The 25586-nt window shown below is 43.3% G+C and overlaps 1 protein-coding gene across 5 annotated transcripts in view; it reads right to left on the reverse strand.

Annotated features, from left to right (window-relative positions):
- The window catches only part of LOC138745889 (ADP-ribosylation factor-like protein 8B-A), an 84581-nt gene that overhangs the window by 56190 nt on the left and 2805 nt on the right, over nucleotides 1-25586 (reverse strand). For all 5 annotated transcript variants that reach the window (XM_069903358.1, XM_069903357.1, XM_069903361.1 and 2 more), the window contains exon 2: nucleotides 12253-12333. In XM_069903358.1, coding sequence (XP_069759459.1) covers nucleotides 12253-12333 — 81 coding nt within the window. The remainder of the gene's footprint in view (nucleotides 1-12252; nucleotides 12334-25586) is intronic.

The following is a 25586-nucleotide window of genomic DNA, read 5'->3' on the forward strand; positions in this document are numbered from 1 at the left end:
TGGTGGTCTGATTCTGGAACTAAGGATGAAGAGACAATTTAAAGAACTTCCCTTTCAAGTGAGGTCCCGGCACACAGCCAAATTTTCAACCACCTGTGGTGAGACAGGCTCAAGCTGGTGGTCTTCTTTAATCCACTTTTTTTTAAAATAATGAACCTATTAATTCAACTGTGCATAGCCTGGCCCCCTCAGACTGAGCCCAGCTCAACCCTGGGCCCAAAATTGTGAATGGTTTACACTTGGTCCATAGACAGTGAAGAAGAATTGAAGTCTGGGGACAGATCAGACAACTGTCACCTCCCAGTCTCCATTCAATTCAAATCACTGCTGCACACCAAGTAAACAACACTGTACTAAATGCCTACAGATTGGCAGTTACCGCAATGCCTTTACAGCGCCAGCGATCAGGACCGGACTAGGGTTCAAATCCCTGCTTTCTGTAAGGAGCTTGTACATTCTCTCCGTTTCCTCCCACTTTTCAAAATGTACTGGGGATTTAAATTGGGCGGTACAGACTTGTAGGCCGAAATGGCCTGTTACTGGCTGTATGTCTACATTAAAATTAAAAATCCTAAAAATATGAGGCAGATGCTCCTGTTCACTGTGCTATACCATTAAATTTCTGAGAACAGGAGCAGGACAGAATACAAAACAGATTAGTCCTGGCAGATGAATGGGTTGTGATGAGGGACCTGTGCAAAGCCCTGCCCACAGTGATGGATTAAATAAATGAATAGGTTTTTATAAAATATCATCCTTTCCAACAACAAGACTTCCCTCCACTCCACATTGATTGAAAAAAGCTTTATCTATGCTTGGATTTTCTTTCTTATATCTGACCAATTCCTACCTCAACTCATGGATTCCTCATGGAGAGGACAATGGTCGCACTTCATATCAACTCTTTAGGTGCATCAAAATTGGTCTCTTTCACCTCACTGGATAAAGGTAATAGATGCAAAATTCCTTTTTAACAGTATTCCAAAAATTAGTGCTAGAACATCTAACATTGATCCATTACGGAGCCTATTCTTTTCATTTCACTTGTCAATTCGAGAAGTCATCGACTCCCATTGTGACCTTCTCTACATTAGAGAGACTGGGCACAGACTGGGAGATAGTTTCGCTGAGTACCTTCGCTCTGTCCGCATCAAATGACAGGGATCTCCCAGAGGCCAATCATTTCAATTCTGCGTCCCATTCCTGCGCTGACACGTCTGTCCATTTCCTCATGCACTGGCAAGCAAAGGCCACTTGTAAATTGGAGAAGCAATACCTAATATTCCATCTGGCCATTCTCAGAGTGGATGGCATTAACATCGACTATTCCAGTTTCTGCTAGATCACTTCCTGCTCTCCCTCTCTTCCCTATCTCTGTCTCCTTCCCTCCAGCTTCCATCCCATTTCCTCTCCAATTACAGAGCCATACACTCCCCTCCCCCCCCACCATTTACTGTTGTTCCCTCCCTCCTCTATCCACCTATTACCACTTGCCTGTGGGCCTGTGCTCCTCCCCCTGTTCTTCACCAACTCCCCCCCCCTGACCCCACCATTTTATTTAGGTGCCTGCCTACATTATGCCATGTTATTGATATATATTCTTACAAAGCAGTTTTGCTTTGGCTTTTTTTCCCCCCTTCAGATGAACATATCTTTCTGAAACAGAAACATCCTTCAATTGTGCAGTCATCCAGTGACTACACTCGGCTTTGCAAAAGCCAGCTGTCCACAGGCAGTTTGCATCACGAGCGACCCAACTCTTTGTAACTCGAGCAGTCTCATTAAACCATGTAGTCTCATTGAGCATGGAAATTGTGGCAGCAATATCTGTACTGACAGATACACGCCTCTTCACTGTTCAGTGCACTCTTGTTATAAGCAAACAACAAAATACTGTTGGTTACACTAAATCAATATCAAGCTCTTCAAAAAGCGACAAAGAAAAGGAAAATACAAATCATTTGTAAATAAAAGCACATAGGAAGGAATAGAATTACATTTGGTTTCAAATCCCAGAAAACTATAAAGGACAAAGTGTGAAAGTGAGGTGCCAAGGGGGAAGCCTGGTGAAGGATAAAATTACTGCATGGAGTGGAACAAGAAAATCTACAGATGCTGTGATTGTAGTAAATACACAAAAGGGCTGGAGAAACTCAGCAGATCCCACAGCGTCCAGAGGAGACAATGATATATGATCGATGTTTTAGGTCTGGGTCCTTTGTCAAGGCATGAGCAAAAAGCAGCTGATTAAAAAGGTGGGAGGAGGAGGGAAAAGGAGACATGATGAAGAGCACAAGCCAAGAGGCCATAGGAGGATGGATAGGAAGACAAAGGATTCAGTATTCTTATTGCCCGTGGGAAGAAGTTGTTCCTCCGCCTGGTGGTGCTGGCAGAGGATACAGAATGGATTAGGGGAGGGGTATAGCCCTGTGAATGCTGAGCTGAAGAAAAGGAGACAGAGGGATAAGATTAAGAGACAAGGGGTGGGGAACTGGAGGAAGGCAGCATGGGGACAGAGAGATGGGAGGGGGATGCCTCATGAAAGCCGGAGAAGTCGATGATAATGCCATCTGGCTGAAGGGTTCTCAGATTAAATATGAGGAGTTGTTTTTCCAATTCATAGGTGGGCTCAGTTTGGCAGGACATGAGACCATGGATAGACATGATTGCATTAGAATGGGGCAGGGAATTGAAATGGGTTGCCATAATACAGCTGGCAGAGCAGAGGTGCTCAGTGAAGGGATCTCCCAGCCTGCATCCAGTCTCTCCAACATAGATGAGGCCACAGCAGATGATTCCTGCAGATTCACAAGTGATGCTTCATTTGGAAGAGCTGTTTGGGGCCCCGAATGGTGGCGAGAGAGAAGGTATAGGTGCAAATGTAGCATTTACTTCAGTCGCAGGTTTAGGTGACAAGAGGGTGATTAATGGGAAGGGACAAGTGGACCACGGAACCAGGAAGGGAGCAGTCCCAGCAGAAGGTGGAGAGGAGGGGAAGCTATTTCTCTCTTCAACCAAAAGCATCTCAACTGGAGGAGTTAATTAAAGACAATGTCCCGAATTGGACTGGTTTTTGGCTGATGGTTCCTTGCATGGCAGGCCTGGAGTGCAAATATTTACTCCTTCAGCCTCACGCCAGAAATGGCTACTGTACGCAGTGTGGCCCTACTGTTTTGAATGAGGTTACCTATCCTCAATGATAAGATAAATGGATTGTTTTTTTTTAAAGTTTAAAAAAAAAGGTTTAATTATATATTTATTATTAAAATCTATTTGAGTCGTCAGAATGCCATTAAGAGATTTCAAGGTGCCTCGGGGACCTTAATTTCTGTCCTAAAAGTCTTGGCCCATGGTCTGGGATTAAAATCCCTCCTTGAGACTCTCATAGCTAGGGCATACACCATCCCTGCATTCAATCTGTGTACTTCCAATGAGATCTCCTCTCATTCTTCTGAGTACAGGCCTTATCAACCCAATCTCTCATGCGCATTACTGCCATTCCAGAAATCAGTTCAGTGAATCCTCTGTGACAAGTACATTATTTCTTCAGTAAGAAGTTCAGTACTGTAGATGTGAAGACGCACAGGGGACTGTAGATATTGGAGCCTGAAGCAGAACACAATCTCCTGGAAGATCTCAGAGAGTCTAGCGGCATCAGTGGGAGATAAAGAATGGCTGATGACTCAGGCTGGGGCCTTTCATTCGGCCTTTATAAAGGGTTCCAACCCAAATTGTTGACTTTTCTTTATCTCTCACTGTTTGACTCTCCAATTTCCTCTAGCGCAGGAGTGGACAATCTGTGTCCCGCCATCCAAATTCATCCAGCGTAGTGGGCGGCTGCCAGACCTTGGTGTGAAGCCCATCTCCCTCTGTGCGGGGCTCCCTTCCATCCCCTGTGCTCTGTAGCAGATGCAACCCCCCCACCCCACCCCGTTGTGGAAACAGCCCCTGCCCTCGGAGCGAGACCCCCCCCCACCCTCTGCGCAAGACTCTCCCCACCCCACCCTCTGTGCAAGACTCCTCCCTGCCCTCTCCCTCTATCTGTGTGTAAATCGCTGTCACTTCCTGTGTGTGTGTGACTCATCCTCTCTCTGTGCCCTGCCCTCCTCTCTGCGTGAGAGCCCCCTCTCTTTGTGTGAGGCTCACCCTCTCTTTGAATGACATTCCCCCTCTCCATTGTGACCTTTTTTTTATTGTGTCATTTAATATCTAACTTGAGATTTTTGGTGCATGTCCAGATTTGATGATGCCTTCCCTGACCTGAAATGCATCATCAAATTCATTCCACTTATCTATTTATTTTATTTATCACCTCTATTTATTTATTTATTTATTTCATTTATGCTAGCCTCAGTGCAGCCTGTCGTTCAACCACGGTCACACGTCATCCAGCCCACGCATGGTAAAAGGTTGCCCGCCCCTGCTCTAACAGATTGTGTTCAGTACTTGAGATGTGGTCTCTCTGAAGCCTTGTACAATTGTAGTAATTGTTCCTATACTCAAAACCTCGTGGAATAAAGACCAACATACCATTTGCCTTCCCAAATGTTCGCTGCAGGTACAAAGCCGTCCTGGCCAGAGAAGAAACAAGCCTTCCGTCGCGCATGCAGCCATCTTCAGCGCAAACTCAAAATGAGTGGTGGACTAGCCTCGCCAAACGAACCCAGCTCAGCGCGGACATTGGGAACTTCAGGGGTTTTTACGAGGCTCTAAAGGCTGTGTACGGCCCCTCACCCCAAGTCCAAAGCCCGCTGCGCAGCTCAGACGGCAAAGTCCTCCTCAGCGACAAGATCTCCATCCTCAACCGATGGTCAGAACACTTCCAATCTCTTTTCAGTGCCAACCGCTCAGTCCAAGATTCCACCCTGCTCCAGCTCCCTCAACAACCCCTAAGGCTAGAGCTGGATGAGGTCCTCACCCGGGAAGAGACATATAAGGCAATTGAACAACTGAAAAGTGGCAAAGCAGCAGGTATGGATGGAATCCCCCCAGAGATCTGGAAGGCTGGCGGCAAAACTCTGCATGCCAAACTGCATGAGTTTTTCAAGCTTTGCTGGGACCAAGGAAAACTGCCTCAGGACCTTCGTGATGCCATCATCATCACCCTGTACAAAAACAAAGGCGAGAAATCAGACTGCTCAAACTACAGGGGAATCACGCTGCTCTCCATTGCAGGCAAAATCTTCGCTAGGATTCTCCTAAATAGAATAATACCTAGTGTCGCTGAGAATGTTCTCCCAGAATCACAGTGCGGCTTTCGCGCAAACAGAGGAACTACTGACATGGTCTTTGCCCTCAGACAGCTCCAAGAAAAATGCAGAGAACAAAACAAAGGACTCTACATCACCTTTGTTGACCTCACCAAAGCCATCGACACCATGAGCAGGAAAGGGCTTTGGCAAATACTAGAGCGCCTCGGATGCCCCCCAAAGTTCCTCAACATGGTTATCCAACTGCACGAAAACCAACAAGGTCGGGTCAGATACAGCAATGAGCTCTCTGAACCCTTCTCCATTAACAATGGCGTGAAGCAAGGCTGCGTTCTTGCACCAACCCTCTTTTCAATCTTCTTCAGCATGATGCTGAACCAAGCCATGAAAGACCTCAACAATGAAAACGCTGTTTACATCCGGTACCGCACGGATGGCAGTCTCTTCAATTTGAGGCGCCTGCAAGCTCACACCAAGACACAAGAGCAACTTGTCCGTGAACTACTCTTTTCAGACGATGCTGCTTTAGTTGCCCATTCAGAGCCAGCTCTTCAGCGCTTGATGTCCTGTTTTGCGGAAACTGCCAAAATGTTTGGCCTGGAAGTCAGCCTGAAGAAAACTGAGGTCCTCCATCAGCCAGCTCCCCACCATGACTACCAGCCCCCCCACATCTCCATCGGGCACACAAAACTCAAAATGGTCAATCAGTTTACCTATCTCGGCTGCACCATTTCATCAGATGCAAGGATCGACAACGAGATAGACAACAGACTCGCCAAGGCAAATAGCGCCTTTGGAAGACTACACAAAAGAGTCTGGAAAAACAACCAACTGAAAAACCTCACAAAGATAAGCGTATACAGAGCCGTTGTCATACCCACACTCCTGTTCGGCTCCGAATCATGGGTCCTCTACCAGCATCACCTACGGCTCCTAGAACGCTTCCACCAGCGTTGTCTCCGCTCCATCCTCAACATTCATTGGAGCGCCTTCATCCCTAACATCGAAGTACTCGAGATGGCATCGAATCCACGCTGCTGAAGATCCAGCTGCGCTGGGTGGGTCACGTCTCCAGAATGGAGGACCATCGCCTTCCCAAGATCGTGTTATATGGCGAGCTCTCCACTGGCGAGCTCTCCACTGAAAACAGAGACACACGCCGAGAGCACTTCAGTTTATACAAATCTTTATTACTAAATCTAAAGCGGATTTCAAACTACAATATGCAAGCCTTTCCCAATTATACTTATCAACGCCTGGACTGGTCCCAACTGCCGAAGTGAGGCAACGACCGCACACTTGTAGTAGGTTGTCTGGGCGCCAGTAGCAGCTTCTCCTCCTCCCCCGACCGGGATGTTGGTTGGAGTCTAGAAGTTCTTCTTCTTGCTGAGAGACGTTTCCACCCCTCAGAGAGTCTCAAACTTCAGCAGTGGGACCATGGCTTATATTACCCAAAAATTGTTTACTCATAGCTTATCTCTTTGAATAAATGATTTACTTATCTTCAAGGCCTCCTGACAGTCTGCGACGAACAAAAGACAACTGCATCTCTGGGCCTAATGGTGGAAATTAGATTAAGTCTACTGATTTATATGCATCTATGAGCCTCATGGTGTAAATTAGATTATGTCTTCTGATTCAACTGCATCCCTGGGCCCCATGGTGGAATTTAGATTATGATTCACATGTATACATTCTTGCATAAGCTGGTCTAAATCCACCATTACAATTTGCCACCCAAAAAATAACCCATTAATTCCTCTTCTGTCAATCAATTGGCAATATTCCCATTTTCATGCATTTTAATTTTTTTTAAATACAAAAACATACTTTCTCACATGAAACTTTACCAAAAGCCTACTGAAAAGGCAAATACTGTACCTCACATCCACTGCTTCCTCATCGCTCAGTTACTTCATCGAAAAATAACATCAGTAGATTTGTCGAACACAAGTTCCCTTTCACAAGTCCATGGTAATTTAGTCTCTAATCCCAGTTATATTTTTTTATGTGCCTTGTCAGTACATCTTTTGCAATAGATTTTAGCATTTTCTTTTGACACGAGGCCAACTGTTTATAGTTACCACTTCACTTTTTTTTTCCAGTAATGGGGTTACATTTGTCACTGGTCAGACTGCAGGAACCATTTCATAATCTGAGAAACTTTGGAAGATGACAACCAATGCATCACTATTTCCACTGCTGTATTTTAGTATTCTGGGATGCACGCAAGACAAGGTCCAACAAGATAAATCAGTGGAATTATATTCCAGTCATGTCTTTAGGAACCAAGCAAAAAAACAGCAGAAAAAGGGAAGGTGGGGGAGCCCTGGAAAAGAATATTTGCTGCAAAGGTGAGCATGTGAAATCTAACTTGCAGCACTAAATTAATGAACTTTTGAAGTACTGGTAATCAGCATTGCTCCAAGAGAGACAGAAATGTTTAGTGAAAGCTCAGAGTATACAAGAACATAGGGATACAACTATAAATTGATCATGCCACAAAAGGGAGGATTCTGTACACGACAGCAAAAGTGCTGTTTTTTTTAAATAAATCTAAAGATGTGCTGAACAAAATAAATAAATAAAGGAGTGGCCATTCTTCATGAAGATCAATTTGTTAACTTCATTGTTTTATGAAACCAACCTCTACAGCAGTCTTCAACCCTGGTGACTTGACTGCAGTGAGCCTCAGTCTCAGGGCCTCTGGTCCTTAGCTCACTGTTTATCCTGCCCAATCATTTGGCCTCCCTCTGCATATAACAATGTTTAGAAGCTCAGGTTTGTCTGGGATAGAGGCCAATGCATTGTATGAATGATGTCACCACAATATTTGATATCTAACATTACAGCACAGTACAGGCCCTTCTGCCCTTGATCTTATGCCAACCTATATATTCCTACTAAAAAATACTAAACCCTTACCCCACTTTATTTTTCTTTCATCCACGTGCCTGCCTAAGAGTCTCTTAAATGCCCCTAATGTTTCGGCCTTCACCACCACACCAGACAAGGAATTTCAGGCACCCACAACTATCTGTGTTTAAAAAAACTCATCCCTGATGTCTCCTATAAACTTCCCTCCCTTCACTCTGGTGTTCCCAGTCCTGGGAAAATGGGTCTGCCTGTCCATCTTATCTATGCCTCTCAGAATCTTGTAGACTGCTATTAAGTCACCTCTCAACCTTGTTTCTTTGGCTTGGCTTCGCGGACGAAGATTTATGGAGGGGGTAAAAAGTCCACGTCAGCTGCAGGCTCGTTTGTGGCTGACAAGTCTGATGCGGGACAGGCAGACACAGTTGCAGCGGTTGCAGGGGAAAATTGGTTGGTTGGGGTTGGGTGTTGGGTTTTTCCTCCTTTGCCTTTTGTCAGTGAGGTGGGCTCTGCGGTCTTCTTCAAAGGAGGTTGCTGCCCGCCAAACTGTGAGGCGCCAAGATGCACGGTTTGAGGCGTTATCAGCCCACTGGCGGTGGTCAATGTGGCAGGCACCAAGAGATTTCTTTAGGCAGTCCTTGTACCTTTTCTTTGGTGCACCTCTGGAGAGCTCGCCATATAACACGATCTTGGGAAGGCGATGGTCCTCCATTCTGGAGACGTGACCCACCCAGCGCAGCTGGATCTTCAGCAGCGTGGACTCGATGCTGTCGACCTCTGCCATCTCGAGTACTTCGACGTTAGGGATGAAAGCGCTCCAATGGATGTTGAGGATGGAGCGGAGACAACGCTGGTGGAAGCGTTCTAGGAGCCGTAGGTGGTGCCGGTAGAGGACCCATGATTCGGAGCCGAACAGGAGTGTGGGTATGACAACGGCTCTGTATACGCTTATCTTTGTGAGGTTTTTCAGTTGGTTGTTTTTCCAGACTCTTTTGTGTAGTCTTCCAAAGGCGCTATTTGCCTTGGCGAGTCTGTTGTCTAGTTTAGTGCAAAGAGAAAAGTCATAGTTCTGCAAACCTTGCCTTGCAGGTTTCCAATCCAGGCAACATTGTGGTAAATGTCCTCTGCACCCTCTCCATGGCTTCCTCATCCTACCTATAATGAGGGGACCAGAATTGAACACAATACTCCAAGTGTGGCCCCATTATTGTGCAGCTAAACACAGCTTGAACCACATCAAGTTCGCTGACGACACGATCGTGATGGGGCTTGATCAGTTAAGAATGAAAAGTCAGCGTGAGGTGCAGTCGCTAATGGACTGGTGCAGTGCCAACAACCTGTATCCAAACGTTTAAAAAAAAACCCAAAAGAGATGGTTGTCAACTTCAGGAGGCCCTGGGGGACAAAGCTCCACTGACCATTGACGACTCCACCATTGAGGTCATCAGGAGTATCAAGTTCAATGGAGTGCACTTGGTGGAGTATCTCACCTGGTCTCTTAACACCAGCTCCATAGCCAAGAAAGCCCAGCAGCGTCTTTACTTCCTGCAAAGGCTGAGGAAATTTTTATCTCCAACCTTCCATCCTCACTACATTCTACAGAGGATGTATCGAGAGCATCCAGTTCAACTGCAGCACCACCTGGTTTGGAAGCGGTACTTCCTCAGACTGAAAGACCCTGCAGAGGATAGTGAAGTCAGCCAAAAAGATCAGTGGGGACTCCTACAACATTCTATGCAGGCAAAAGGGAAAAAACATTGTGAAGGACTCCACACACCCCTCACGTAAACTGTTCTGCTATCTGTTAGGAGGTACCATAGCACTTGGGCCCTTTCGGCCAGATTGGGCAACAGTTTTTTTTCCCCAAGCCATCAATCTTGTGAATTCCCAAAACATATGTGGATAGGGTACTGTGGACATTTACTGTATATGTCTTAATACTTTATTATTTCAATGTGTTTAACTTCTATTCTAACTTGTACTTGTGTAAATAAGCTCTGTGGTCCTGGAGAAACACCACCTCCTCTTTACCATGCGTGCATTGTATGAACGATAAAGGTGTCTTGAATTGCCTAGAGATTTGTAAAGCTGCAACATGACTCTTGAACTCAATTCCCCTATTAATTATCCTATCAAACTGTGCAGCAACCTTGAGAAATCTATGGATTTGAACCCCATGGTCTCTCTGTTCCTCCACAATGTTAAGTATTTGACCATTAACCCAGTACTCAGCCTTCTGGTTTGACCTTCCAAAAATGCATCACCTCACACTTCTCCTGATTGAACTCTATTTGCCACTCATCCATCCAACTCTGCATCCTGTTTAAATCCCTTCGTAATCTACGACAACTTTCAACACTATTCACAACTCCTCCAACTTTCAGATCATCCACAAACTTACTGGCCCATCCTTCTGCTTCCTCATCTCGGTCACTTATAAAAATCACAAAGAGCAGAGGGTCCCAAAAATATATAATAATCATATATCTATATGGTTATCAGATCCTTCCCATGGCTTTGAAGTTAAATGTTTTGCTTTGGAAATTGAAATGTGATGGCCATTTAATACAACATCACCTAAACAGTTTGCCATGTAGCTAGTTCCTTATAAGTGTAGCTTAAATTTTTGATTTCAATTTAGACATACAGCAGGTAACAGGCCATTTCGGCCCAAGAGTCTGTGCCGCCACATTAACCGACACCCCCCCCCCCCCCCCACTATGATGTGAAGGGTGGGAGGAAACCGGAGACCCCGGGGAAAACCCATACTGACACAGGGAGAACGTACAAACTTCTTACAGACAGCACAGGATTTGAACCCCGATCCCGATTGCTGGCGCTGTAAAGGCTTTGAGCTAACTGCTACGCCAACGATGCCTCCCTGCTACTTTATTTAATGGTGAATGCATGCTAAATATTGGAAAGAACCTCAATAGCATATAATCCTTAGCAATGCATTTTTCATTTAAATCCCCACCCCCTCCCCCCACCCCCCACAGGCTTTTTTGTGCCATTCCCATGAAGCCAGGAGAAAAACTCACCAGTACAGCAGATGCTAGCTTTCATTGTGGGTGCCTGGAATGCATGGATAGTGGTGGAGGCTGAAACATTAGGGCCATTTAAGAAACTCTTGGATGGAAGAAGAAGAGGGTTACGGGGAAGGGAAGGTTTTAATACTTTTTTTCAGGAAAATGTGGGTCGGCAACAGTGAGAGTTGAAGGGCCTGTACTGTGCTGTAATGTTTATCTTAACTATTCTGTATTCCAAAATACAAAGATTTCAGAATGTTTACCAAGTGCAAGTACAGAATTTGTCTCATCGTAACCACATCTCACTGCATTTGTGGTCATTCAACTGAAAAGTTTGTTCGTCCCCAAAACTACTCTCATGGTTCAAACATCACACCGGGCACAGAGAGGAGGGTTGGGATGGTGGATATGTCACAGTTTTGTCACTTTGTTACTTTGAATAGCTAAATTCTGCAACCCTGAAACTCAGGGGGCTGTGTGCAATGGAATTTGCCTTAGACTTGTAAAAAGACCACAAAAGGTCCTGCCACCATTTACTCTACCATGGGACAGCTACTGGAGGAGGTCAGTCAGAATCAAGAGGTGAGCATGGAGGACCATGGGTAAAAGAGCAGTGACAGCCTCAGGAGAGGAACCACAGAAAAAGAGTGTCATCAAGGGGCCAAACACATAATTGAGTGCTGATAAGAGGAGGTAGACACTTGATCAATCTGGAGAGGTGGAATGGGGAAGGTGTGGTTGTGTTCTTTATCACAAGAAAGGGAAAATGAATGGCATTAAACACCAGGAAAAATATTAAAAGACATGTCTATTTGCGAGAAACAATGGCATCATGGTCTCTCCTGCTGCAGACCTCATCAACCAACACAGGTCTCAACTTTCCAACCACTCCAATTTTTTGTGAAGACTCAATCACATTTTGGATAAATTTCACTCATGCAACATAAAATGACATTCTACTAAGCAAAGATAGTTTCTAGCTCCAATTCTTTTGTTGGCATATTATACAAAACATGAGGCATGCTACTGAAGTATGGTTTGGAAAGATACATTGTTCAACTCCACAGAAACAGCAGACTGAACCTTATTTTGCTGTAGAGAAAACTATAGAGAGACATAAATGTACCCTGTCCACCTACCTTTATGGTGACATTTCCTTTAGTTAATTTCCGCATGTTGAAACCCACTGTTGGAATCATATCTTCAGTGAACTGGCCAGACTGTTTAAAAAAAAACAATCACTTTAAAACAATGCTCCCACTTAGGAGTGCCCGATTGAAGTAGAAAGTACATTATTGATGTAAATTTCTTTGTGATCCCTTTCGGATTACAATCTCCATTTACTGCACTCTGATAAAATCATGGTTGGTCCTAGTTCATCTCTAAAAAAAGCTCTGAATTGAAAGTAGCGGAAGATTGTATTATTATGGATGTTATATTTATTTTTTAACTATTCAAATGACATTAATTGCCCTTGTACATAACAATCTTCTACGTACAGCCATATAATACAAAACAAAGATGGCAATCAGACTTGAATATTACTATTAACGATAAGATCTGGTCTGATTTATGACACGATTGCATGACTAATACAGTTAATTTAAGATATAGACTGGTACAATATAATTTTTTTTGCATCAGCTATACCTTATCCCACAGAAATTGCATAAATTATATTCTAATATATCGGATACACATTTTAGATGCAGTGAAGAAACAGGTACCTGGTCATACTCTAAACTGAAACCCTTTCAGGAAAATTTAAGAAATTTGTTAAACCAGATTATTGGGAAAAATTGCCACAAAGTCCGGAATTGTTTCTTCTCGGAAATATTATGGACCTAAGACCTAAAATGAGGCTGTCCAAATACCAATCAGAATTTCTTAAAATTGCACCAGCAGTGGCCAGGAAACGTATTGCGGTTACCTGGAAGTCTGACCTCCTTCTGGATGTAGCCCGATGGAATGTAGAAAAGCATGGTTATGTTCCCCAGGAGAAATTACTTACAATTTAAGGAAAAAAATACATTTTTGCAGGTATGGCAGCCATATTTACAAATACCAGGTTGAGTACTTAAGACACTCATACTATTTGAATTCTCTATCCCTTTTTCTCCCATATTTAAGATTTAGGTAGGAAAAAAATGTTGGACTTTCTGAACTGACAGTTCCTTTTTTTTTCTTCCATCTTTTCTTCAATCTTTTTTTAACTTTTATTTCTGTTCTTCTCTTCTAATTTCTATTTTCTTTTTGTGGGTTTTTTTGTTTGGGGGAGGAGGGATGGGGTCCTTTTTTCTTTGAAAATCTGGACAATCTGTATCAATGATTCCTTTTCATTTATTTTATATATTTGTGATGGCTAATTCTTGATACTTGTTTGACCATAAAACTAAAATAAAAGATTTTTTTTTTAAATACTCAAACTTCTTTCAGTTTAAATAAAAGTGTTGCGGATGTTGATGCAACCTTGTCAAATTTACTTTCCTTAAAAACAATATTCATGTTTGTGCTTAACAGTAATTTTCAATTCAGAAGATTATTGATCTTTAGAATAGTCCACTCCAGAATGTTATGGATACTGAGCCTTTGAGTGGATTCTTCAACAGTGGGGAAAGAGGTTACAGGACAAAAATAAGGCAGGAAAATTGAGCTGAACCCCAAGATCAAATTTGGCATGCCCTTACTATATTGCATTGCAGGTTGGTGGACCTTCTACCTAATCCTGGGCCTATTCTTAATGTTCTTGTATACTTCTCTCAGTGCAGGAAAGTAAAAGACCTCATGTTTCAAACATCTCGTGCTGGAATGAAGCACAACTGAGTCAGCTGGGCTCAAACAAGCATGAAGAGCTGTTTCACTGACCTGCGAATGAAGCTATTTGCATGTAGGTGCAAAGTGAAATACGCAGAGACATGGAAATTAATCACCATAGTGGGAAAGTTTGCATAGTTTGCACAGTAGTTCCCTTACTGTGAAAGAAATTTCCTTCACAGCAAGGATAACTAAAGTTTAGGAGATGCACAGTGACTGCAGATGCAGGGATCTGGAGTCCTGGTAAAGAGTTCCAGCCCACAACGTTAACAATTCTTCTCTCTCCCACTGATTCTGCTCACCCGCTGAATTCCTCCAGTAGACTGTGATTTTTTAAAAAAATCCAAACAGAAATCATAGAAATTGAAAAGGGTTAAGGAATATTCGAGATGGCAGGGAAAGCAAATGTTAATAAATACTTTCAATGTGAAACAAATAGCGCAGATACCAGTCTCTACGTAACATCAAAATTTCAAGGAATCGAGAGAAAAGTGGCACAGTTGGTGTAGCGGTCGGTGCAACGCCTTTACGGCACCAGAGATTGGGACCAGGATTCGAATCCCACGCTGTCTGTAAGGAGTTTGTACATTCTCCCAGTGTCTGCGTGGGTTTTTCCCAGGGGGCACTCCGGTTTCCTCCAACCATTCAAAACAAATGTACCAGGGTGTAGGTTAATTGGGTGTAAATTGGGCAGCACGGACTCGTGGGCCAAAGAGGCCTTTTACTGTGCAGTATGTCTAAATTATAAAATTTAGATATTCACGTTGAAGGAATCTTAAATTCAGCAAAGACCCTCCTATGAATGAAACAAGAAATGATTGTGCCAATAATCAGCTTTCCCATAATACAGATCTGAGGTGTTTCAATTTTTTTTTAATTGCTTGAAGGTAGTGTAACCGCTGGATAGTTGGATTGAGCCTTGAATGTGATAATGTCAAGGGTGGGAGAATACAGGATACCTCTAAAATAAGTGCACGGCATGATCATTCTCAAACTAGCTTACTTCATTTTTAAAACATTCCTTGGGGCAATTCCCCTCAATCTACAGGTAGCCTCCCTATTGTGAAAGGAAACCTTTGTCACTTCCCACACAAGATTCACTGTGGAGTGAGAGCCATGGCGTGAATAGACATCACTTCCTGACCTGCGTTGCTACATGTGAACACATATTCACTTACTCAGAAGCAGGCCTCCATAATGAATGAAAGCACGGTCTTTGCAAAGCAGAGGGGATCCCAGCCCATAGTTCACTGCTTGAAACCAGCTGCAGGTAAGATCCTTCAAGTTAAAAATTATTTGTAGCTGCAGCTCCCCTTCAATTATTCCCCTGAATTGTGACCTCAATCTCAACTCTTCCCAGTTAAAACACATGCTGGAGAAACTCCCGTATTGTGTTTTTACTTCAACCACAGTGTTGCAGACTTGCGCGTTTTACTTTCTTTCAACTCTTCCCAACCTACCCATCCATTCACAACCATGACATCATGTCAGCAGCTCACTGCAAATTCCCCTCAGAACTTACCTCAAGTATTTAATTCTGCCCATCAAAGACACCCTGTTGTAACCTTCTCTCCCCCCCACCCCCACCACTCCCTCCATGAAGCAATTGATGGAAAGGTCTTTGATGGTGTTAAACACACAAGGTTTGTACCATGTGGTTTTTATTAAAGACATGAAGACATGTTCTATTGCACTCAACACTTTCAGCCTCCTGAGCGAGAGAAACCTGCAACAGTGTGCCTTCACAAAACACAAGCCCTTGCCCACTGCACACGCTCATCATGACCTTTCCATAGCCTGGAGAATTTAGAACCAGAGTTTTGCATGATTTAGATGGTTTCTTTCACATATTCATTCACAGATTATGCCAAGAAACCCACATTTCCTGCCCATTTATGAACTGAAGCACCTTGTGCACTGATTTCCCAGACAGATGTTCTTAAAAGTTGAAACTTTCTTTCTAGCTGCATCTCCTCCTCAAGAGCCACACCTTGCTGTGAATCCCCAATCTGGCCAGGCCAAGTTTTGAGAATTCTCTCGTGTCCTAATGGTCCTAGTAGGAAGGGAATCAAGGGTAACCAAGAGAAGACATAGGAATGGGGCAAAAGGTAAAGTTAATCAGCCAAATGATGGGACACTCCTTGGCCGAATGGCCTAATCCTACTTCTATAACTTATGGTCTTAAATCCTCGTCAGGAGATGTGGAGCCTTCAGGTGCCGAGTTCCCTTGATCCTCTCAGATAGATCTCTTGCCAAATTCACCTGGTCAGCAACCCTTTGCGCTTTTTGTTTTGCTTTTTCAACAAATTTGATATCCCAATGAAGATCATGAGAACATTCAGTATCTTTCAGCTGTGAAAGTGTCAATGGACAAAACTCTGTGTCAGCCTTCACGTAGAAACATTGAAACCAACCCAAGAGGTATCAAATTGCACTCGCAGAGAAACAGGATCAGGGTATAAACTACCTGAAGCACAGCCATCGCTGGTCTTCTCCATTCCACTGCATGCGAGAGCACTGCACTACAAGCTAGAAGTGGATTCCATCTAATGCAGTAGGCCCATTAACAGCTGTGCCCTGCACCCACAGTCACAAGATAACAATGCTAGATGCAAAACAAAAAATCAATTGCAGGGCCTCTATCATGAAACTTAGATGGTGACCCTGCTGAAGCCAAATGTGTTGTTTCAAGGAGAGGCAGTGATATTTGTTTATAGAGCCAAACAGCAGAAGGGGGCTCCAGAAATGGAATGAAACTTAATATTGTAAAGCAAAACAAAATCACTTCAGTACTGTAAACAAATGCTTTGCCATATTCAGTCCAGAGATAGAAAAATGACCTCAAGCTCTCCAGAGGGAGATGGAAAGAGAATATGAAGGAAATACCTCTAGTATCCAGCACGTACGGGTATTTGAAGATGCCAGATAAAGGAGTTTTCTAGTACCTTGAGACTCACTTTCACAATGCCTAACTAATATGCCTGCATTAAAAATAAACAGATTAAAAGACAAAATTTTTCATGATATAGGCCCTGCAAATGTGTTTTTTTTTGCATCCAGCATTTAGGCACCTTCTGGGTGCATCAAGACTCAAAGGTTGAGCAGCTTCAACATGTGCTTTTGTGTGAAAAATAATGTTCAAATTGTCATCCACCCACTTCGGGGAGTTGATAGCAATCCCAAGGATTAGACTTCTTACCACTTCAGATGGTTAAAAACATAGATTCACTCCCAGAAAATTCAATGCCACAAAGACATTTGGGCTAATCTGTCCATTCAGACAAGTTCAGTCTATCTGATGGTTTCCTCATCTTTTGCCAAATGAAATAACTCTTTACTCTGTGTCCTCAGAAGTAGGAGATAACATTTTTCCTCAAAATGTATCTTTCTTCTCTACAGAAGGTGAAGTACCATATAGGCCCCACAGCATGCAAGATGACCCCCCCCCCCCCCCCCATTTTAACAGAAGATTTTAGAAAAATTTTGTCTTAGTATGTTTATGGGCAAGTGAGTTCCTCCTGCAAGGCCCCTTGTAAATAACATATGTGTGCCTTCACTCACCTCAATAGAAACCCTCCAGCCTTTGGTGGCTGAGACACCAAAGCCTCCTTGCACGTGAACTGCAGCAGCAACACATACTCCTGCCCACTGCACACCGAGGCCCAGGGTGCTTCCCCTCTTCCACCGTAAAAATGGCAATTGATTGACAAACACTCCAAGACGCGGGAAGAAGGGAAGCCAGTCACAAGAGCTATAGGCAGGGCCTGCTGATGATCAGACGATCAATCGCTTTTTTGAGGAGAGCGCTAGGCCTTGGTGATCAAGCTCCACACCGAGCCTTTGTTTGACGAGCATGGCCGCCGAGCAAATTGAATGTGGTGCGGGGGAAGGTGGCAGTGACTATGGTTCAATGCAGGCCTGGCGCTACCATTAGGTCAACAGAAGGGCGCTGTTGAGAGCATATTGTTGGAGCCATGTAAATTACCTGGACTGCACTCTCCAGCTTGCCTGTACTTGGCCTTGGGCCATTGGTTGTAGTAATTGGACTAACCCTCCAGGCGCTGAGCCACTTTACCCTGTAAATGATGTGGGCTAGACCCTCCAGCACTATATAGGTGCCATGGGCTCTTTGTTCTCTCTCTTTGCCAATTTGGGACCACCCTGCTTCACTCCAGGCCTAGAAGTGTGGAAGGGTGCTGGAGAAACTGTTGGTAAGATGTGCACTGTTAAAAGGGTTGGGAGTGTTTAATTAGTGTCTCTTGTAACATAGAGCCATGCCTGCACTCTCAAGGAAGGTGTATGTATGTGTGTTGCATCTGTTACCATTTCCCACACTTGCCTTCTGTAAATAAAATCTTTCCCCATTAAAACAGCATTCAAAGTCCTTGCCTTTAAGACCTACCAAACCTGTTTCCTCATTCACAACAGTGACTTTTGATTTTAGAAAATCAATACTGGATTAGATCAATCAACCAAAGGGGTGAAGGTAAATTTGTGCTTAACCAATCCAAAAAAAACTGGAAATATAGGGGAACATTAGTACAGTGAAACTCCTGTTATCCAGAATTTAAGCAACCACCAAAAAAAATGTAGAAAAAGAAATGGGTAAAAAAACTCAAGTTTAAATCTGGCACTGTTAGTTCAACTATCACGCAAACGTGCATACTCAAGCAATGGAAAATACACTTCTTTGGCATCTAACAATCCCCATAGGTGCTGAGATACCAGGGGTTTTACTGCATTTTGTCTTGATGCATGTTAAAAAATAATGTAACAATAGGAATTGAAAAGGTTGCAACCAGAGCAGATTTTCAATGCAGATAAAATTGACCATGTCTATTGACAGAGACCAAAAGAATGCTTTCCTCCCCCGCCACCCCCCCCCCCCCCACCAAACACCCAACCCCCCACCCCACCACCCAAATCCAGGCATATCTGCAAACATTCATCAGTAAAGGTTGTTCTATCCCTCCACATTCTCATGACAACTTAGATTTGTCCAAGTGTTGTCGTCATCTAAATCAAGGTCTAGGGAATGACTGAATGCACTAAACAAAAGAGCATTGATCTGAACTGTGAGAGAAACAATTCAAACTACTTTTGCAAGTTAAACATTCTGGGTGTGATTCATGAACTGGCCAAAGGAGTGTAGTTAATCCAATCACATAGACCTCAACAAGCTGGTAATACCAAGAATTTAGGGAAAGTAGGATTGTACAGAAAACAGATGGAGGTCAAAATGTTTACATGACAAATTAGACATTGATTGTGAATCAGGATGTCGTCTTTGACAATAAACATTTATACCACATAGATCTGGACTGAACAGTGTTGAGTGGAAGTAGTGAGAGAAAGTCCTTTTTCCTGGCATTGGGTTTCTCAGAGTGAGATTTTGAATTTAAATTTAGGCATACACCACGGTTACAGGCCCACGGGCCCATGCAGTCCAATTACACCCACAACTCCAGTACTTTGTGAAGAGTGGAAGGAAACCAGAGCACCGAGAGGAAACCTACACTGACACGGGGAGAATGTACAAGCTCCTTACAGACCGCACCGGATTTGAAACAGCATTGCACCAACCGCTACACTAACCGTGACCCCCCCCCCCATGAGATGTTCGATTATGTAGACCAGCATGCTTGAAGAAAACCTCAATCAATGAAATTATTTTAAAAAACAATAATGATGCTTTTATTTAGGTTTTTGCACTTTCCATGACTTACTCCCTTCTGCAACTTTTGAAAAATCAATAGTATAAAGGTGGTCACCAGCTTTGACATCATGTTTTTCCTTTTATTTCACTTACTTGGATCACAGAATCATGCCAAGGTCCGGCTGCATCAAATTTCAACGTGTTCTGACAAGTTTTTGCAGCAGGAACTCTGCAGATGAGGCCTTGCAGGTGATATATTCCAAAAGTGAAAGAAAGTAAAATGTTGATCTTTATTTCATCACCTTTCTCTGCTCATCTTTCACAGATTTAATGGTCCTTTCTACCAGCTGTTTGAGGCTGGACAGTTTGGAGTTACAGGTACATGCAAACACTCGACTCCATTCTTGGTCAAGAATATGGCAAATGCAAAACCACTGAAGTTGCTCCCCTCACAAGTAATTCTGAGAAGGATCTTTGCTGCACGTGGTCTTTCAACTTTGTTATAGCTGTGTGAGCAGAGTATGTATCAACTCCATGCCATATGTGGCTGAGGTCATAGATATCCTGTTATGGAAACAAGATGATAGGTGGTGACCGGAGTACTATAAACTTACTCAACCAGTGAAGCAATCCCTTCTAGCATTAGCATCTCCCACAGTAGCCAGCACATCCTCTGGCAAATGACTTGCCCTATCCAGATTCCAACTATTATTTGCAGGCAATATTAATGGCCACCTTGGCACTCCAGCAGAGGCTGTGCATTCACTAAAAAGATCTTGCAGAGGACTGCGGTCCATAAGAATTTTAAATGTGAAAATTCTTAACTCCAGGGATGATGATTGTGAATAACACCTCTTTGGTTTTGCATTAAGGTTCGTTTCAAAAGCAAAGAGGCAGTCACTCACCCCAACTCTCCATCGGGAAAGCCCAAACCTTACCAAAACCATAAGATAATGAATCACAAGATAGCAGCATTACTTCACTGGATGAAATGAAGAAGAATTTTTGAATTCAACAGTAACTGCTATAATTCTCATATTGCAATGATTTTGTCCACTTTCACGTTCCCTTGTTCTGTAACTTGCTCAAACATCCTAAAAAGGTGGCAAGAAACATTCTTACAAGTTCAAAAGTCCTAATTAGTATTTGACAAAAACAGGGTGCATCCAAAACCACATTAATCTGGTCCTCGAGTGGATCAGTCCTTCAGCATCTGTTATAACCACAACATGCCAGGCAACTGAGTTCTAGGTCATTCCTCAAATGTACTCTTAGAATCAAAGCATTTCCTCTAGATTCACCTCATGTTCCTGTTCTCTTTCCAGTCTATGACACCTGGCAGTCCTTGAATCAAACTGTCCACATCTTCCGGAAAATGGTCAGAGCCAATATTAACCTAAATGGAAGTCTGTTGTATTGAAAGAGTTCAAGGTGAATATTTATTGCCTCTTTGAATCTTTGTTCAATTTGAGATTCCATTTCCTTCTCGGAGCTGAGTGAAGAAGTCAGTTGGAGGTGAGAAACATCTGTCGGTTCTGTTACTGTTTTCTCAATCCCTTCAGATTCCAAAGGTCTTCACTGTCGCAGCCCAACTGGAAACCTCTACTGGTTCAATAATACCCATTTCCTGTTGTCATTTCTTTCCTAACAAGACTGCAAGGTTCAGGTCATACTCTGAAAAACCAAGGAGTACTCCTCTTCTTCAGGTGGATTTGGACTTTCATTCCTTTACTGCTGCCAAGTTGTTGTGTTAATTACAGCTCGTTTAGACAAAGTATTTTAAACCACCACCCCCCCCCCCACCTTTCCTAATTACTTTTATCTTTTGGATCCTTCACATGGATCAACAAGATGGAATTTTGCTTCACCACCTTATTCTACTTTATACATCCTCATTGACCTGCTTCTTTCCCAGGCTCAGTAACGAAGGAAGGCAGGTGACATCTTGAGCTTCTTATAACCTACGCATCAATCTCACTTAAATTTGTCCTGCGCATCACTGCGACTGCAGTACCTGTGTCAAATTCATTCGACATGCTCTTTGCAACATATTCTTACTGGCTTAGAGAAAGGCTCAGTAGAATTGTGACATTCTACGATCAATGTCACCCATCTAGATTAGGATTTTGTTCATCAGTTCAAGAGTACAAAGCTCTTTATTCTCAAAGGCTTCACATTACTTGGGTGCCTGAGTTTACCATGGTCTTTCTCAACATTTGAGTAAACTGTTGACAACACTTCCCACCCCTCCCCACACTTGATTTAACAATTATGGCAAACAGACTGCAGCCCCATAACCTCATTTTTAGCCCTTGCACTTTGTTCCTTTTCCTGAAGATGCTGAACTGCTGGGCACTGACTTGTCAACCTTCACTGGGTGTTGTTGGGAACCCTGGTCGTAATTGACCACTGTATTCATTGCCTGGGCAATATCAGATGCCTGCTTGGAGTTCAGTCTCTTCTGACTATGCAATCATATCACCTCCTCTCCAAGTGTGCACTTGAGTTCAACAATTTTATCACATCGGTTGCAGGCCTCAATTAATTTCATCTGGATACCAAATCTGGCTGTTAAAAATTGTTTTTTCACATTGCTCCAAGACTGGAAGTGGTGGATTTGCACGGTCCAACCAGTTTAACCAACCCTTCAAATGTATTAGCATCTATTTTGGCTGTAACAAAGTTTCTAATCAATTGTCTTGGCACCTGCCGATGAGGGAAATAATGACTTCTGCCCTTCTGGACTGTCACTTGTAGGAAAACAAAGTGTTCTGCTTCTTTCCCCATCATCAGCTAAATTATTGAAAGAATCTAGTACTCCTCTTGGCCCTCAGCAACTGATGCAAACACAAATCACAACATCCAACGAGGTAAACCGTGCTGTTCTGTAGCTTCAGAGAAAGAATCCCAAAATCTCACTGAAGCCAAAAAACTGATTTCACAAACTATCCTCGTGTTTTCCTTCACTATCAATGACAACCATAACAGCAATATTCTCATCCACTGAAACATGGAATTCAAAACAAACAGATCAGCCAACTTCCGTCACATGCCACAAAAACAGTATTGCAGCTTTGTGGCAATTGTGTTGCCCCTTTACCTCTTCCAGGGAGTCAAACATCCCTTCTAGGTAAAGCAACAATTCACTCACACTTCCTCTGAAGAGGCCTCCTCCAGAGTGAAGAATCCAAATGGAACACTTTGCCGACCACCTCCATTCAGTCTGCAAGGGTGATCCTGAGCTTCTAGACACCTATCACTGTAATTCTCCCTCCCACTCTCAGCCCCAACACTACTCTAGTGATGGCCAACAGCACCCAAAACTTTGACAGTCTCTCTGTCTCCACAGATGCCGCCCAACTCTCGAGTTCCTGCAGCAGTGTGCTTTTAACTGATGCAAGAGTGTTGCATGCGAGTAAAGTTTGGCAGCTAAATACTTTGTCAAGACACCTGTAACTCAGGCTCCATCCCTGCCTCCTCCTTCATTTAGAGTAAGGGTTAGTTACTGCAGGTAGTCAATATCATCCAGAATGGCTGAGCCTTTTCACATACCCATGGCACCAATTGATACTCTAATTCACTAAAAACTGCAAACCTTCAATTTCAGGCAAAGTTATTGCTCCAGATATTTGCCAAGCTCAAATACCAGAATCAATTCCACCAACTGAAAATCACTTACTTTCCTCCATCTATGCTAAAAAAAACCACTGCAAATTTCACCAGGGCTGAATTACTCAAAATATCCCTTCTTTTCTGGCAATCACTAACAAATTTTTGCAATCAATGCAATTATTATTGTTCAATGGGATTCCATAACAAAATCAACAAAGAGGTTGCCTCAAATTTGTAAACAACAGTCTTAGGTACTGCTTATCCACACAAAAAAATACATTTAAAAAAAACCCACTAAATCTGATTATCCACATCAACTTATTCTGAAGGTTGTCATTCATCCACCCCCCACCCCACCCCAATGAGTTGCAATGTCTTTGATCACATAAGAATTATCAGCGAGGAGATGTTCGTGGCCTTGGAGCGCATTAAGCTACAGTAAAATACAAACAAATGTATTTTTGGCAGTACAATCAAGAATAAGGATGAAGTTCTCAATTTCAAACAGCATCATGCTATTCCAAGAACTAGGTTGTGCCTTAATTTAATATCTCATCCAAGAGAGATACTGCAAACAATGCAACATTCAAGCACCAGCTTAGAGGCCGTGCTGCAGTCACTCGTGAGACTTGAACCCTCCAGGTAAAACACAAGGGCAGAAATAGGCCAGCTTAACCCTTCAACTTGGACAACAAAGAAGCAGTAATATCCATAAGCACAAGAACACAGTAAAATGGGAGCAGGAATAGGTCACTCTGCCCCTGCATTCAATATGATCATAGTTGATCTCCACTGACCTCAACTCCTCTCCCATTCCAGTTTCCCATATTCCTCAACTCCCCCATCATTCAAATATTGGTCTATCACCATCATAAAAACAGAAAAGATTTGGCCTCTTCCACTTTCAAGAGGCAGAGAATTCCAGAAATTTCTTCAGGCAAAGTTCAGATTTATTGTCAGAGTACATACGTGACATCACATACAGCTCTTGATATTCAATTCCGTTACCATCACCTATTGTCCTACACAGTTACTTTCATCTTACCTCAACATTCTAGGTCGCCAATGACTAGAAACAACTGGAACTGCCACCTATATACTGTATCAGCGAGTCAAGAGACTGGATATCCTGAGGTGAGTGAATCATCTCCTGACATCTGAAAATCTTTCTATCATCTACAAGGTACAGGTTTGGAGTGTGATGGAATATTTTGCACTTATCTGAATGAACCAAATTCTCATAATAAGAAATTTGACACAATCCAGAAAAAAGATACCCGCAAGATCGGTACCCTGTCTTAAACAGTTTGACCCTCCATCTTCACTACACCGTGGCTGCACTTGAGTGAACGAGCTTGGCTACCGCAACAACACCTCCCAACCCTCTACTGTCTCAAAGATAAAAGGCAGCAGGCACATGCAAACATCAATCCAGTACAGTGAGAAATGCAAAGCTTCACTCCCAGATGAACTCAATGCCCAATTTGACCACAGGAACAGGGAAGGACTACTACTCCGCACCCCCCCCCCCCACCCCACCAGGTCCCCTGATGATCCCATTCTGCCTGTATCCGAGGATGTGCGGGATGCCTTCAGGAGAGCGTATCTGGACCCCAAAATGAGTATTAAAAACCTCTGAATATCAAGAGCTGTATGTGATGTCACGTATGTACAGGCCCTTCAGACCACAATATTGTGCTGACCTTTAGACCCTACCTCCCACATAACCCATTTTAAATTCATCCATGCGCTTTTCCAGTGGTCTCTTGTATTCCACCTATGTACCTGCTTCCACCACTGGCCCAGGTAGTGCAGTCCATTTTCAACATTTTCACTCTGGCAGGGTATGGCACCCACCTGTTTCAAACAGGCATCAATCATACCAGTGTCCAAGAAGAGTGTGATAACCTGCCTAAATGACTACCGACCAGTGCACTCACATCCACAGTGATGAAGTGTATGGAGAGGCTGGTGTTGAAGTATATCAACTCCTGTCTGAGAGGCAACATTAATCCATTCCAAATTCACCTGTTGTAGGAACAGGTCTACGGCAAATGTCATCTCACTGGCTCTACACAAAACCCTGGAACACCTGGACAATAAAAATGCATACATCAGGAGGCTCTTTATTGACTACAGTTTGACAGTTTACACCATCAAACCCCCAAAACTGATCAGCAAGCTCAAAGACCTGGGTCTCAGTACCCCACTGTGTAATTGGATCATGGATTTCCTCACCTCCAGACAATAATCAGTGAGGATTAGTATGAACATCTCTTCCACAATCTCCATCAGTACCAGAGTACTACAGGGCTGCATTCTTAGCCCCCTGTTCTACTCACTATACACTTACGACTCTGTGGCTCAGTACAACAATGACACCATCTACAA

Source organism: Narcine bancroftii, chromosome 11 (genome assembly GCF_036971445.1).
Source record: "Narcine bancroftii isolate sNarBan1 chromosome 11, sNarBan1.hap1, whole genome shotgun sequence".
Lineage (NCBI taxonomy): Eukaryota > Metazoa > Chordata > Chondrichthyes > Torpediniformes > Narcinidae > Narcine > Narcine bancroftii.